The sequence below is a fragment of the Dama dama genome, chromosome 17 (assembly GCF_033118175.1).
Source record: "Dama dama isolate Ldn47 chromosome 17, ASM3311817v1, whole genome shotgun sequence".
NCBI lineage: Eukaryota > Metazoa > Chordata > Mammalia > Artiodactyla > Cervidae > Dama > Dama dama.
The window spans coordinates 62,713,617-62,726,893 of NC_083697.1; the positions used below are offsets into that span (position 1 = coordinate 62,713,617).

Genomic DNA, 13,277 nt, shown 5'->3' on the forward strand with positions numbered 1-13,277 from the left:
GGGCTCGAATTCCAGCGCAACCAAATTCATATGGCGTTCGCTGTGTGGGAAGACAACCACGATAGAGTTCCCGACCGCCACAACCACGCCGCTGGCCTTCCCAGAGCCGATGGCTTCAGATTCCCAAAGCCCACCGATCACAGAAACCATCTCACCTCGCAGTAGATGCGGCAAAGAGACAGCGTCTTTCGTCATCACGCTCTTATAGTCCGTATGAGGGCTGCGTGTTGGGTCATCAGTGCGCGACGCCGCTAGACTAAAGCAGCCAATCGCGGAGCTGCGCGAGTTCCACCGGGTCAGGGTGGTTCAGCTTGTCATAAGTCTGCCGACGGTTTGTCCTTTTCTCTTTTCCCTGGGATTACTGATTATTCGTCCTTGCTAGGAAAAAAAGAGAGAGATGTCTCTACGCTGCGGGGGCGCGGTCCGCACCTTGGGCCCCCGGGTGAGCAGCTGGGGAAGCAGGGTGCGGGCGTGGGGTAGAGGGCTCCCATCCCTTTAGAGCGCCCAATAATGTCAGCATTTACTGAATGTTTACTTCTAGCCAGGTTTTATTCTAAACATTTTTCGTGTGGTATCTCGTCTTTAGACACCCCCACGAAGTTAAGTCTCTGGTAGTGACTTGTTTGTAGGTATCTCTGGCTGACGCTGAGAGCTGTCTTGTTTTTTTTTTTTTTTTCTTGCATATCAGTGATTTGTACTAGACATCAGTTTGGACAATTAGAACCCAAAAATCTGTGCTGTAAAATTGAGCAGGAGACTTGGGCAAGAACAGTAGCAATCGGGCAGCATCTTAATAGGCACACTTTTTTTTTTTTTTTGGTACTCTGAATTTTATAGTGTTTTGGCTGTCTTGTCCATGTGTGTGTTCAGATCCAGAAGCTGATGGCTTCTTTTGGTCAACAAATACATATTGAGTGACTTCCTTGATCAAACACAGAATGTAACGGTAGAAAATTGGAATAGTAAGTTTGGTTTTCCTACTTCAAGTTCTCTGAAATCAGCTGGGTTAAACCTTAAACCTCTTAAGTTTTAACACATGTGTTTATCCAAAGCCCAAGGCAGAGATAATTTACTTCAGATTTTATTTAAACGTCCTTGACTCGTCAGGAATAGAAAATTCAAAGCTGTAGCATCTTCTCCTGTTATTGCAGTTTATACTTGAAAGACAGACTTTTTAGTCCTGATACGGGTAAAGTGTGGCATGTTTTCTTAGCCAGTTCCAGAAGTTTCCAAATCTATTTTAAATGTAGACAGAAATAGTTAATTCCTATTCTTCTTTGGGTCCTCCTTAACCTTAGATTCCAAGCTTCAACACAGAGCTTGTAAATAGTTTAACGTCATTTCTGAATCAGTTCTCTGGCTTACTTTTCCTTTTAGCTATGTAAATAGGTTAAAACTAAGTTATTACTAAATCTACTAAATAAATTTTTGCCTGGGAAATCCCATGGACAGAGGAGCCTGGTGGTCTATAGTCCATGGGGTTGCAAAAGAGTCAGACACGACTTAGTGACTAAATGGCAAGCTAAATAAATGTCATAATGAACCCTTTGTTTAGGTATTTGGAAAATATTTATGCAGCCCTGCTAGAGAAGTAAGTTCCTTGCCAGATGGAAAAAAGGAATTTTTACAGAGTGGACCAGACCTTCAAGAATTTATATCTGGTGATCTGGCCGACAAGAGTACTTGGGATGAATATAAAGGAAATTTAAAACGCCAGAAAGGAGAAAGGTAATTGAAAATTTGGAGTAATTTTAACATGCCGTTTCTTCATAGTGCATCATTTTCAGATATAACCAAGCCTTGGAATACATTTTTAATCAGCTTGTTAAATTTAGCTAAAAATCATTAGAAAGATAACAAACATAGAATAGGCAAATAGGTGACATTTTCTTTTCTGTCTGTCCTCTGACAGCCTTGCTAGGACTTAGCCATCCTACACCACCATCTCCCTTTTCTATCCAGCAACAAGTGTCTTCAGAGAGCAAAGATTATCACCTAGATATTAGTCTGTTACACTTCGATAAGGTTTTCATTGTTACTGGGTGCTCATGATCTAACTTGTTGTTTCTCCTATCACAGATAGCATGCCTTAGTTTAAAAGAATGGTAAGAGAATTTAGTGCAGAGCACAAATTGTTTTGGGAGATACTTTACCCAGCAACTTCTAGACTACAAGTGGGTGGAAGTCAAGGGAAACCTGAGGATATGTAGTCTTTACTCCAAATTTTAGATTCTTTTCCATTTAACACCTATCAAAATCGAAAGTTCACTTATGGGGTCTCTTTTTAATCTGAACAAATACAGAACTTTTTGTCAGTATTATTCATTAAGAAATGAGATGTTTCAGAAGCTCCTTTTTTTTTTTTTTTTTAAAAGATGGTATTACTCTTGTGCCTTTGCAAAACAAAGACGTGAGCCAAGTGCCCTTACAGACACAGTTACGAGTGTTTTCTAAGGTGGTTTGAGCAAATCTAAGTTTGATTCTGTTATCTTCTATGGCAGAAATTAAAAGAATCATTCCAGGATTACAGAGGGAAAATTCTCAATTGGTCATCATAATAGAGCAAAGTAACTTCAAAGCTGTGTGCTTATTTGGGAACATATTTGTTAACATATAGTTATTTTGGCTTTCCGCAGGTTAAGACTACCTCCATGGCTAAAGACAGAGATTCCTATGGGGAAAAATTACAATAAACTGAAAAACACTTTGCGGAATTTAAATCTTCACACAGTAAGTTTTCTTACTTACTGTTAAGGGTTAAGTATCCCTCTTTACCTGAGACATAATTTTCCTATGCATATATAACTTGAAAATTAATAAAATACATATTGAAAATAGCAAGGAAAGTAAATAAAGATGTTTTCACATTACTCTCAGTAATGGAAATATATTTAAAAGTTATTTTCCCTGCAAAAGAAGCAAAAAGTAATTGTATTTCTTAGCCACTTATTTAATAGTACAAACCAAAAAATTTTTTTCTGCCATTTAGGGAATGAGAGTTTTTGTTTGTTTTGTATTACAAATTAAGTACATGCTTGTTGGAAAGGGTATATTAAATGTGAAACATACTATATGAAATCTCAAGTGTTTGTTATACCACTTTAACTGTTCAACATATACCCACCCTTGCGGACTTTTATTTGTACATATAAAACATATATATTCATAGTTTTTAATTTAAAAATGGAATCCTAATATCTATGTAGTTTGGCAGTTTAACAGCATTTCCAAATAGTGAATTTCCTAACATACTGTATAAAGAATGGAGAGTATAAAATGCCTGGTGACTAATTTGCTCAACTGGTAAACATTTTCAGCCTGATTGTATTCAGTCCCCTTTTACTCATAGGTGTGTGAGGAAGCGCGATGTCCCAATATTGGAGAGTGCTGGGGAGGTGGAGAGTATGCTACCGCCACAGCCACAATCATGGTAAGGTACCCTCAGATTCCAGGGTTTTAGTCTAGAGACTGAAAGGAAATGTTTTATGTCTTTTTCCTACAAATGTGCATTTTGAGTCTCAAAAAAATATGATGATATTTTTTGTTACATATGAGTTTGTGGGGGGGGGGAAACTTGACAATAATCTAACTTGTTATGATCTCACCTTTCTCTGAATAAGTCTGTTATTGATTCTCCCATCTACCTGATAGAATATAATAATTAATTATGTGCTACCTTGAACTACCTCTTCTATTGATTTATATTTCCCTCTCATGGGCCTTTCAGTTAGCCCATGGTCATCTGATCTTGAGTGCGCTAAACTGGACTCCAGGAAGTAGGTTGGGCTCAGGCCTCCTCTGCAGAGCTTTATTCTTGGACCAGCTGCTCGCCAAGGATATTCTTATCACAGAGGATGGAAGGAGCACAAGAGGGCAAGCCAAGCATCCATGCACATTTGAGGCTTATGCTTGGTCACACCTGCTGTCATTGTTTGGCCAAGATAAGTCACATGGCCATGCCAGCCATCAATGGGAGTAGAGGACTAAGTTCCTCCCCCAGAAGGCGGGCCCTGCAAGTTACATGGCAAAGGGTAAAATGTATGATCTTAATATGATGGAGTAAGAAATGGAATTCACAATGCAGTCTACCATATTTATTCATACAAAGAGATTGAAATATTGGGTTAAATCTAAATTATTTCTAACTTAAAGTTCATACTTGTCTGGGGAATGTCTGATAAATGAGTTATGCCAGCAAGAGACTATTTACATGAGAAACTGGAGATTCGTGTGAGATAGAGCTCCTTCTAGAATAATACAGAGCCTGCGAGAGAGCTTTTCTAAGTGATACAACATCAATGCTTGAAGGAAGGAGTTATTCTGAATACTCCCTGATGGAAACCTCTGGTTTTATCCCTTGCCTGCTCTCCGTGATCACTGTTGGTGCATAGTGACTCCTGGGAGGTTTCGTTGTTTCAGTAACATTCTGTGAGATGGTGGGCCTAATTACCATTGCAGTGAGTTCCTTCTGAGCAAGTTAAACATAAAGGGAAAGAATTGCTTTCTGCCTCAAATCAAAGCCCCTAGCATAGGGCTTTGAAACTCCAGTGGCTCCGAAACATCCGCGGTGGCTGTGCTTGGCCATGGGTAGAGCCTGGTAGTGACCCGTGGCAGCAGAAGCAGGGTCCTGGGGAAACAGCAGGGAATCCCGTTACCAACTTTTTATGTGTTTTTCTCTTTCATCTGTTTAACAAGAGAGAGCTATGCCTTCTGTTTAACGTCCACAGAGATCTGCATATTGATAGGTTAATTGAGTATTTTGTTTCTTTTAACATCATTTTTGTTAAAATTAAATAGATATAAAAGAATTTTTATAACCTATGTGTCAGTTATAAAGACTACCAATACACAGATACCCTGATACCTCCAGTTTGAGAACAGAACATTAGTCTTTCATCCCTTCTAGAGCCCATCCCCTTTCTTTTTCCCGTTAAGGGAACTTATTCTGAGTTTATTGTTTCCTTTTCTTTCTTGTTTTACCATATGTGTTTGTATTCCTTAACTATATTATTTAGCTTTGAATGTTTCAAATTTCATATAAACGGTCAAGATTTGTTCATTCCTTGCGGTTTTATTCCCTTTCGATTATATTCCTCAAAGTCATCTGTTTATTTGATTTAAACTGTAACATCTCTATTCTAGTTGATGGGAGACACATGTACAAGAGGTTGTAGATTTTGTTCTGTTAAAACTGCAAGAAATCCACCTCCCCTGGATGCCAGTGAGCCCTACAATACTGCAAAGGCAATTGCAGAGTGGGGTCTGGATTATGTTGTCCTGACGTCTGTGGATCGAGATGGTTAGTGCGTCATCATTACCTCTTCTTAAATTGACTTATTAAACTGTGACGTCATCTTAAGCAATGGATTCTCTTGATTCCAGATTTGCCTGATGGAGGAGCTGAGCACTTTGCAAACACTGTATCTTACTTAAAAGAAAGGTACTTATTTTTGCATTTGCTTGTGTAATTTAGGGACTTTTGTTGACCCATATTATATTCAGTTTATTTAAGGTTTTTTTAAGGTTAACTTAAAGCAATGGTTACTAACCTTTTGCGGGGGGTTATAAACCCGTTTTATAATCTGCTGGAAATTAAAGTCTTCCCAGGACTGAATTGAATAAATCATCATCTAGGAGAAGTTAGGATGAGATCAACGCCCACATTGTTAAAATATGTAATCTTGATATAAATTTTATTTATGTTGACATGCCCTGGGGATTTTACCCATAACTCACATTTTATTAATATGTAGATTTTAAAAGCCTTTCAAAAGGAGTTTATGCTTATTTCCTACAGCTCAGAACTAGTCTGACACCTAGCACACTCAGTAAATGTTTTTGCCATGTTTCCCCCAATATTTTCTTTAATAGTTCATTTAAAAAAAGTTTGGTTGTTCCACCCATAAAATTGATTTCACAAACTACCAGTGGGTCTCTCCTTGCGATTAAACAGTGAGTTAGAGATGTGTTCTTTCAACATCTCTTGAATCCCTGAGAGGGCGTGATGTGGTGCTTTCTACATCTGTTCCCTCATAAAACAACTCCCAAAAAAACAGTTGCAGTTTGGTTTGTGAAAAAGCTTATTAGTTTCTCACTCGTTTCTACTGCTTGTCAAAGGGAACAGCTCTCTTACCTAGTTCATACTTTAATGCTTGAATGCATAGTATAAATAGATTAATGTTTAGCTTGTATTTCATTTAAGCAAAGCTCATGACTCAGCAACTCAGAAGACAGGTTTTTTTTGTTTTTTTTTTTTAAGAAGACAGCTTTTAAAGCCCAGAGCACTTGTGAACTATTTTACCTAGAGGAAGGGAGGAGGGCACTATTCATGAATTTTTTTTTTATTCATGAATTTTAAAAGAAATCAAAATTTAGGCAATCACTTTATATTCACATAAGAGGTATCCCAATTTACTTTCTTAAAAATGTAAGTTATTTTATATTTAATACTTTATATTTTAATTTCTTCAAACAACTTTTAATAAAGTTTAAAAGTGTATGTAATCCCAAAATTTATTCTGATCATTATTTGCAAGCAGATGTGTTTTAATCGCAGTGTACATAAGGTCTGATGTTCTAGGTTGTTACTGTTTTCATTTAACAGTTCATATATAAGCGTTTGTGTGTTCGTGCTGTTCTTGGCAAGATTCTGAAGCTTACTGTGTTGAAACTGATACTGAATGCATACTGATGGTTTCTATTTTGAGCAAGTTTTGTCAGTTCTTTTCCTCAGTGTGATACCTATCTCTTTTTCACTATAGGAATCCAAAAATTCTTGTGGAATGTCTCACCCCTGATTTCCGAGGAGATCTTAAAGCGATAGAAAAAGTTGCCCTGTCAGGATTAGATGTATATGCACATAATGTAGAAACAGTTCCAGAATTACAGAGGTGATTTCATGTATTGAGTAATGTTGGGAAGTCTGGAGGGTCAAATCTGCTATGCTTTTTTTCAGGGGAGAACGTTGTAATTTTATAAAGTGAACTCTTCTTTTTTAAACAAAAATGTGTTTTTAAAAAAATATGTATATGTCTAGTACAGAAAAATTAGAAAATATAGCCAACAAAAAGAGTATAAACATCATCCATAATATTTCCACCTGGTAATATCAATTACTTGCATCTCAGTGTCTGTATACTTACATATGTATACACGTGTGTATATGCTTTGGTGTACGCATACAAACATAACTAGCATCTTTTTTGGGTAAAGTATTGCAAGTGGTGATGAGCTGGGTTTTTTCCCCAAAGAACAATTTTCAAAAAGAAAAATATTACAAAAGAGCAACTGATTATAGTTCTAAAAAAAGACATAACAATGCATTTGACAATAATATATGCAGTAAATGATGCTGAAGGAAAAAATGGTATCATTCAGATGTATTTTAAATCTCTTAAAAAGTAGGTACTGTGCTTTCTTACTCTTCCTAGTAATTTTAGTAGTTAGAAATAATTACGGATTGTTATTCTGTGTCAGTAACTATTCATGTTTCAGAAAAATAGAAATGTTCAGGCAAGATTATACTTTCATTTTCATTATTTTAGTAAAGCATTTGGTAGTGATTTTATTAGCTTCTACACATTATTCTGTGTCACAGAAAGAAGTATGATAGACAATAACCAGCATTTCCACTAAATCATAAATGTATTAGGGAGCATAATTTAAATTCAGTGGAGAAATACTTTCAAAAAGTATTTTCCTTATTATCAGTATTGTGGTTACTTTTAAATTCATAAATTTGTTCCCTCTCCTCCTTTGTGAACTGGTCTCTGATTAACAATAGCAACATAGCAGCAGATCAGTTACACAGAATAAAGGTACATTAGAGTTCAAACGACCCACTCCAGGGTTCTTGCCTGGAGAATCCCAGGGACTGGGGAGCCTGGTGGGCTGCCGTCTATGGGGTCGCACAAAGTCGGACACGGCTGAAGCGACTTAGCAGCAGCAGCAGCAGCAGAGTTCAAATGAATGCAATTTAACGTCAGCAACTGTGTCCTTTGGGCCTTTATCCATTTAAAACTCAGTGGTTTGTCCCCTGTTGAGGTCAAGCGCACAACCTGTTCCAACCTTGTCATATTGTATGATCCCACCACCAGTGGTGCCAGTTTCTCTGTTTTCATTTAAAAACATGATCCTTTCCAGTGAAAATTCCAGAATCGTGCATTTTTTTTTAAAACCTAAGAAATGGCAATGCTGTATACTTACCAGCAGAGGGCAGCGTAGTCTTTAGAAAAGAAATGAACATGAAAGTTTGAATCCTCTGAAATGGTTCAGGTTAAACAGTTTTTTCTTTGTTCAGTATCGAAATTTTCTTCCATGTTTTCCCCCTTTCTCTCAGTTACCCTTATAATCACTCATTCTCCGGCCTCAGAATCCTGGTTTCTCAATGAGTAATTCATAAACTGAATTACTTCATTCATTACTTCTGTTCTCATTTTCTCTGCCCCAGGCTTGAAAGGCCTGAAAAGTCAACAGAACGGGGGGGCCTAGTGAAGCCTTATTTTCTTTCCCAAAGTAACAGTTCGACATTTGTGCACAAACGCTACCATTGAACCGTATGATGCAGCATGATGTCCAGAGTGTACTTTCCTGGTCTTTCAGGTTGCTTGCATGATTATGTACTTAGTTGAGCTTGTGGTTATTCTTGCTGACAACAGCTCTGCTGTTTTCAAGGAAAGTTCGTGATCCCCGGGCCAATTTTGACCAGTCTCTACGCGTACTAAAACATGCCAAGGAGGTTCGACCTGATGTTATTTCTAAAACATCTATTATGTTGGGTTTAGGTGAGAATGACGAGCAAGTATACGCCACGATGAAAGGTAAAGAAATTGAAAAATGAAAACTGTTTTCCATTTAACTTGAGTGATAGCAGGAATCCCACTTTGGAAGACCTGGTATGCTTTCTCCATAGTCTCAGTGAAAGTGCTAGTGAGAACAAAAATTCAGGATATGGTTATAAACAGCAGCATAGAAAGGAAAGGAAGTATGTTTTCTTAAAACTTTATGGAATGATGTACAGGAGGCTTAGAATATGGAATTTGCATCCCGTTTTATTCCTTACCCTTTCATCAACTAAAAACATGATTTTGTCTGCTTTTCTTGTCCAGTCAAGACAATTTTTGAGTGCCAGCCAGGTGCCAGCAGCTCTGTCAACCACTGACAGCTCAGAGATGACTAAGATGAATCCAGGCCTTTGAGAAAGTGCTTACTTACAGCATTGTTACATAGCATGGTGTGCTTTCGACTATTTTAGTCTATTAAATCTGTTTACTTTGCAATTCTTGAGCTTCTTAAATTTTAAAATATAAAAGCTTTTATTTTACCTGAAGGTCCTTGGCCAACGTGCAGCTATCTGTTGGTTCAAAGAGTAATAAATTCAAATAATAATTAAAAGCTACCCTTCACAGCAATGCATACGAATAGCACTGTAAAAAAATCTGCACATGTAACGTGTGCTTTTTCTCCTATAGCACTTCGTGAGGCAGATGTGGACTGTTTGACTTTAGGACAATATATGCAGCCAACAAAGCGCCATCTTAAGGTACAACTACCATAAGTTCCCAAATATTTCTTGGTAGTTTGAATTAAATCTTTATTTTCTATAGGTAAAATTCAGACATTTATTCATTCACTCAGAAAACTTTTCTTGAGTAGTAACAGTGTGCCAGACACAGTACTGAGCCGAAGACACAAGATAAGTAACACAGTCCTTTCCTTAGGAATCTATATATATAAGGCGTGACTGATCCTTCCTCTTTTGGAATAGCTAGTGTGATACAAAATTGATGTTTCCCCTTCACTGTAATTCGCTACCATTATGTTCTGACCAAGTAGCCAACAAGCAGATTTTCATATAGAACTAAAGTGATTGAGGAAAATTCTAGAATCTAGAATTAATTCTTTAAATCTAGGTTGAAGAATACGTTACTCCTGAAAAGTTCAAATACTGGGAAAAGGTAGGAAATGAACTTGGATTTCATTATACTGCAAGTGGCCCCCTGGTGCGTTCTTCATACAAAGCAGGTAAGTTAGATGGGAGGGCATGCTTCTGTTTAGTCCATAATTTTAGTGTAATTTTACTAGCTGCAGTACAACTTTTTACCTTTGTAATTTCAGCTCTTATTTTGATAAATAGCTTGAGCTGACTTATGAAAATAAAAGCCTTTTTCAAGAGAGAAAGTCATGTGGTAATGGCCATTACAAGAATAAACAGCTAGTTATTTTTTGGATATATCCAAACTGTGTTATACTATTAATGATCTTTTTTTTTTTTTTAATTTTTTCTTTAATGATCTTTTTAATGACTGTTATACATTGAAGTCTAAATCCTAGATATGTTTAAATTAGGCATAAATTCTGATTGTAAAAATTAATGTTTAGGTGTTAGTAATATTCAGTGTGTTCTGTAAAGAAATTGAAGACTTTTTTAATGAACTAGCAACAGCTTATCTTGGTTATAAAACCCAAGAATTTAATCAGACACTGATTGACAGACTGTGGGAACTTTGGAAATCAATAATTGTAAATGATTTATTCTTATTCAAGCAGTGCTGTTGACAAGCTAAAAATATATATAAAGGATAGGACCAGCAGCAGCTTCCAGGGTGGGTGGTTAAAGTAGAATATCATTTGAAAGGAGTTTTTGTTTTTTGTTTTTTTTGTTTTTTGGTAAGGCAAATTTCTCATTTTTACAAGTAAGTGAATTGTAAACCTTTTAATTTCTTTAAAATTACCAGTAAAAGAAACAAAGCCTTAGATTCAGGTGATGGATTAGGATCTGATTATATGGTTCTACTCTTATCAGATTTAGATAAAGCATGGGACAGCGGGGATTATTCTCTCCATTACTTGGCTAGGTTATGAGCCTTGGGATTCTTGGTGATTGTGTACACATCACAGTCATTGCATTCTACTCAGAAGATCCCCTGGAGAAGGAAATGACAGCCCCCTCCAGTATTCTTGCCTAGGAAGTCCTGTGGACAGAGGAGTCTGGTGGGCTACAGTTCATGGGGTCACAAAGGAGTCAGACACAACTGAGTGACTAAGCAACAACATTAAGATGACAGAGAAGTTCGTCAGACTCCTCGTGATGTTGGGCCTGGAGTACTGAGCTCTGGCGTTGAGCGCTGAGCCGTGTGTAACAGCCAGAAACGAAGTGGAACCTTAAGACCTGAAAAGTGAAAGTGCCCCCCTCTAAGTAGCTAATTTAGTGCACAGGCACCTCTTAGAGTGTGGAGAGAATGCAAGCCCATTACAAGTGAAGAGCTCTTGCTTCCCTAGAGGGGAATAAGCTAAAGGGATTCCATCAAATGAAGTTGCTCAACTGCAGCAAGGTCTCTGTTATATAAACGTCGAATCTAGGCTGATAATGTAGCCGAATTGCTCTCTGAAATAACGGTGCCAGCCAACAGCAGTACTTTATCAGTGATGAGGAATAGATACTGCACATAAAGTAGAACAGATGCACCTTAGATACGATAGGGTCACCCTTTATAATATGTTGGGTTACTCGAAAGAAAAATGGTAGGAATTGTAGTGATAGAAAAAGTCTTTTAAGGATAATGATCATTATGGTTGAGGAAAGAGCCAAAGATGTGGGGGATCTGTGGGGTTAGAAAATTATTGCCGTTGAGATTTGAGAAGAAGGAAACACCAATAAATACAGAAGTCTTCTTTAAAGGGAAACATGGAAGTATAATTATTCTGAAATCTATACCTTAAATTGATATTAATATCTTTTAATTTTTCCTAAATAGGTGAATTTTTCCTGAAAAATCTAGTGGCTAAAAGAAAAACAAAAGCCCTGTAACATCTAACGAGACATTCAAGATCATGATAATTTTGGAAGTTTCACTCCAGTTATTAACAGAAGTGATGGTAGAATGCCTAGAATTCAGTGGATACATCCTAATTTTTTTGTTTTAAGGAAAATGTCAATAAGCTATGCATATTTAATTATAATAATTCATTCGTCTTTTAGCATGTCTTCTTTGTCCCAGTAAACAACTGCTTGTTGTGATGTAATCATAAAATGTCTTTGTAAGAGTTTATCATTAAATAATACATTAAAAACTTTTAGAAAATCTTTTGAGCCTCTGTATATCATTGTCACCTTTCATTTCTGGAAAATCACATTCTGTGATGAAACAGTATACACTTGAGATTATGTCTGTTTAGCAAAAACATCATTGGAATAATTTAGAGAGGCTTAAGAATTTCAGTGTTGACCCTTCATATAGATAACAACTATTTTAGACCTACAACATAGTTCTACATTGATTACTTGTTTAGGACTTCTATGAAGCCAAGACTGTGATGTTGTCCAAGATGGGGAAATATAACCTAAGAATAAGACATTAACTCTGATTTTATAATATTTGCTACATTACATGCACTGTCCACTTTTATTCAACTCACATCACTCTGGTGAGGTGATTGTGTTTTATCATAGTAATGACCTGAATGAGGAATTTCTTTCTTAAGTATATAGAACTCACATTCATCCTTTGACTCTGAATCCTGTTTTTCTACCACATCTCACAAGGGACATATTTAGATGGCAATATGGTAAAATATGTGATTTGGATAGCCAGTTCTATTTTGAAGTTTTAAATATGTGAACTAATTTTTTTATAATGTGTATAACTTTGAAAATTACATGTTAATTTAACTCAGGGGAGCCATATATGTTTTGACTCACTTTCCTCATGCTGTGTGTGCTCAGTCGTGTCCAGTTCTTTGGGACCCCATGGACTGTAGCCCACTAGGCTCCCCTGTCCATGGGATTTTCCAGGCAAGAGGACTGGAGTGAGTTGTCCTTTTCTCCTCCCGTCACTTTCCTTATAGATCCTAATGAGTTTCGCTGTGTAAAATTAGCCCCATCAACTTTCCATCTTAACATCTGTGGCAACTACCCTCCTTAAAATATATTATCTCACAGGAAAAAATGGATTAATTTTCAGACCCTGATTTTGTAACATAATCTGCTGTTAAAATTGCCCAGGGTGGGCAAGTGGTAATGAAACATCTTAAGAGTTATTTTGTCAAGTGAAATTTTTGGTATCCCAATGTAAAATAATTAAAATGGCATTTTGTTAGCATAAATGTAAAAGTTTTGGGGGGCTCCAAAATCACTGCAGATGGTAACTGCAGCCATGAAATTAAAAGATGCTTACTCCTTGGAAGAAAAGTTATGAACAACCTAGACAGCATATTAAAAAGCAGAGACATTACTTTACCAACAAAGGTCCATCTAGTCAAGGCTATGATTTTTCTAG

The 13,277-nt window shown here is 36.8% G+C and overlaps 1 protein-coding gene across 2 annotated transcripts; it reads left to right on the plus strand.

Moving 5' to 3' along the window:
• Positions 1-282: 282 nt before the first annotated feature.
• On the plus strand, positions 283-12,085 carry LIAS (lipoic acid synthetase). Of its 2 annotated transcripts, XM_061164585.1 has the most exons (11): positions 288-442; positions 1,556-1,728; positions 2,637-2,730; positions 3,350-3,430; positions 5,143-5,299; positions 5,383-5,440; positions 6,762-6,890; positions 8,674-8,819; positions 9,471-9,541; positions 9,912-10,023; positions 11,757-12,085. In XM_061164585.1, the coding sequence occupies exons 1-11, from the start codon at positions 398-400 to the stop codon at positions 11,807-11,809; spliced, it is 1,119 nt and encodes a 372-aa protein (XP_061020568.1). In that variant the 5' UTR covers positions 288-397; the 3' UTR covers positions 11,810-12,085. The 2 variants fall into 2 exon arrangements, with proteins under 2 accessions (XP_061020569.1, XP_061020568.1); XM_061164586.1 differs by lacking the exons at positions 2,637-2,730; positions 5,143-5,299; positions 5,383-5,440; ... (3 more) ...; positions 9,912-10,023; positions 11,757-12,085 and having other exon boundaries at positions 283-442; positions 3,350-3,434.
• The last annotated feature ends 1,192 nt before the right edge of the window (positions 12,086-13,277 follow it).

Coding starts and splice junctions, on each gene's coding strand:
- LIAS (XM_061164585.1), top strand. CDS start 398: ATGTCTCTACGCTGCGGGGGCGCGGTCCGCACCTTGGGCCCCCGG. Junction 3,431..5,142: donor CCGCCACAGCCACAATCATG/GTAAGGTACCCT, acceptor TCTCTATTCTAG/TTGATGGGAGACACATGTAC. Junction 10,024..11,756: donor GCGTTCTTCATACAAAGCAG/GTAAGTTAGATG, acceptor TTTCCTAAATAG/GTGAATTTTTCCTGAAAAAT.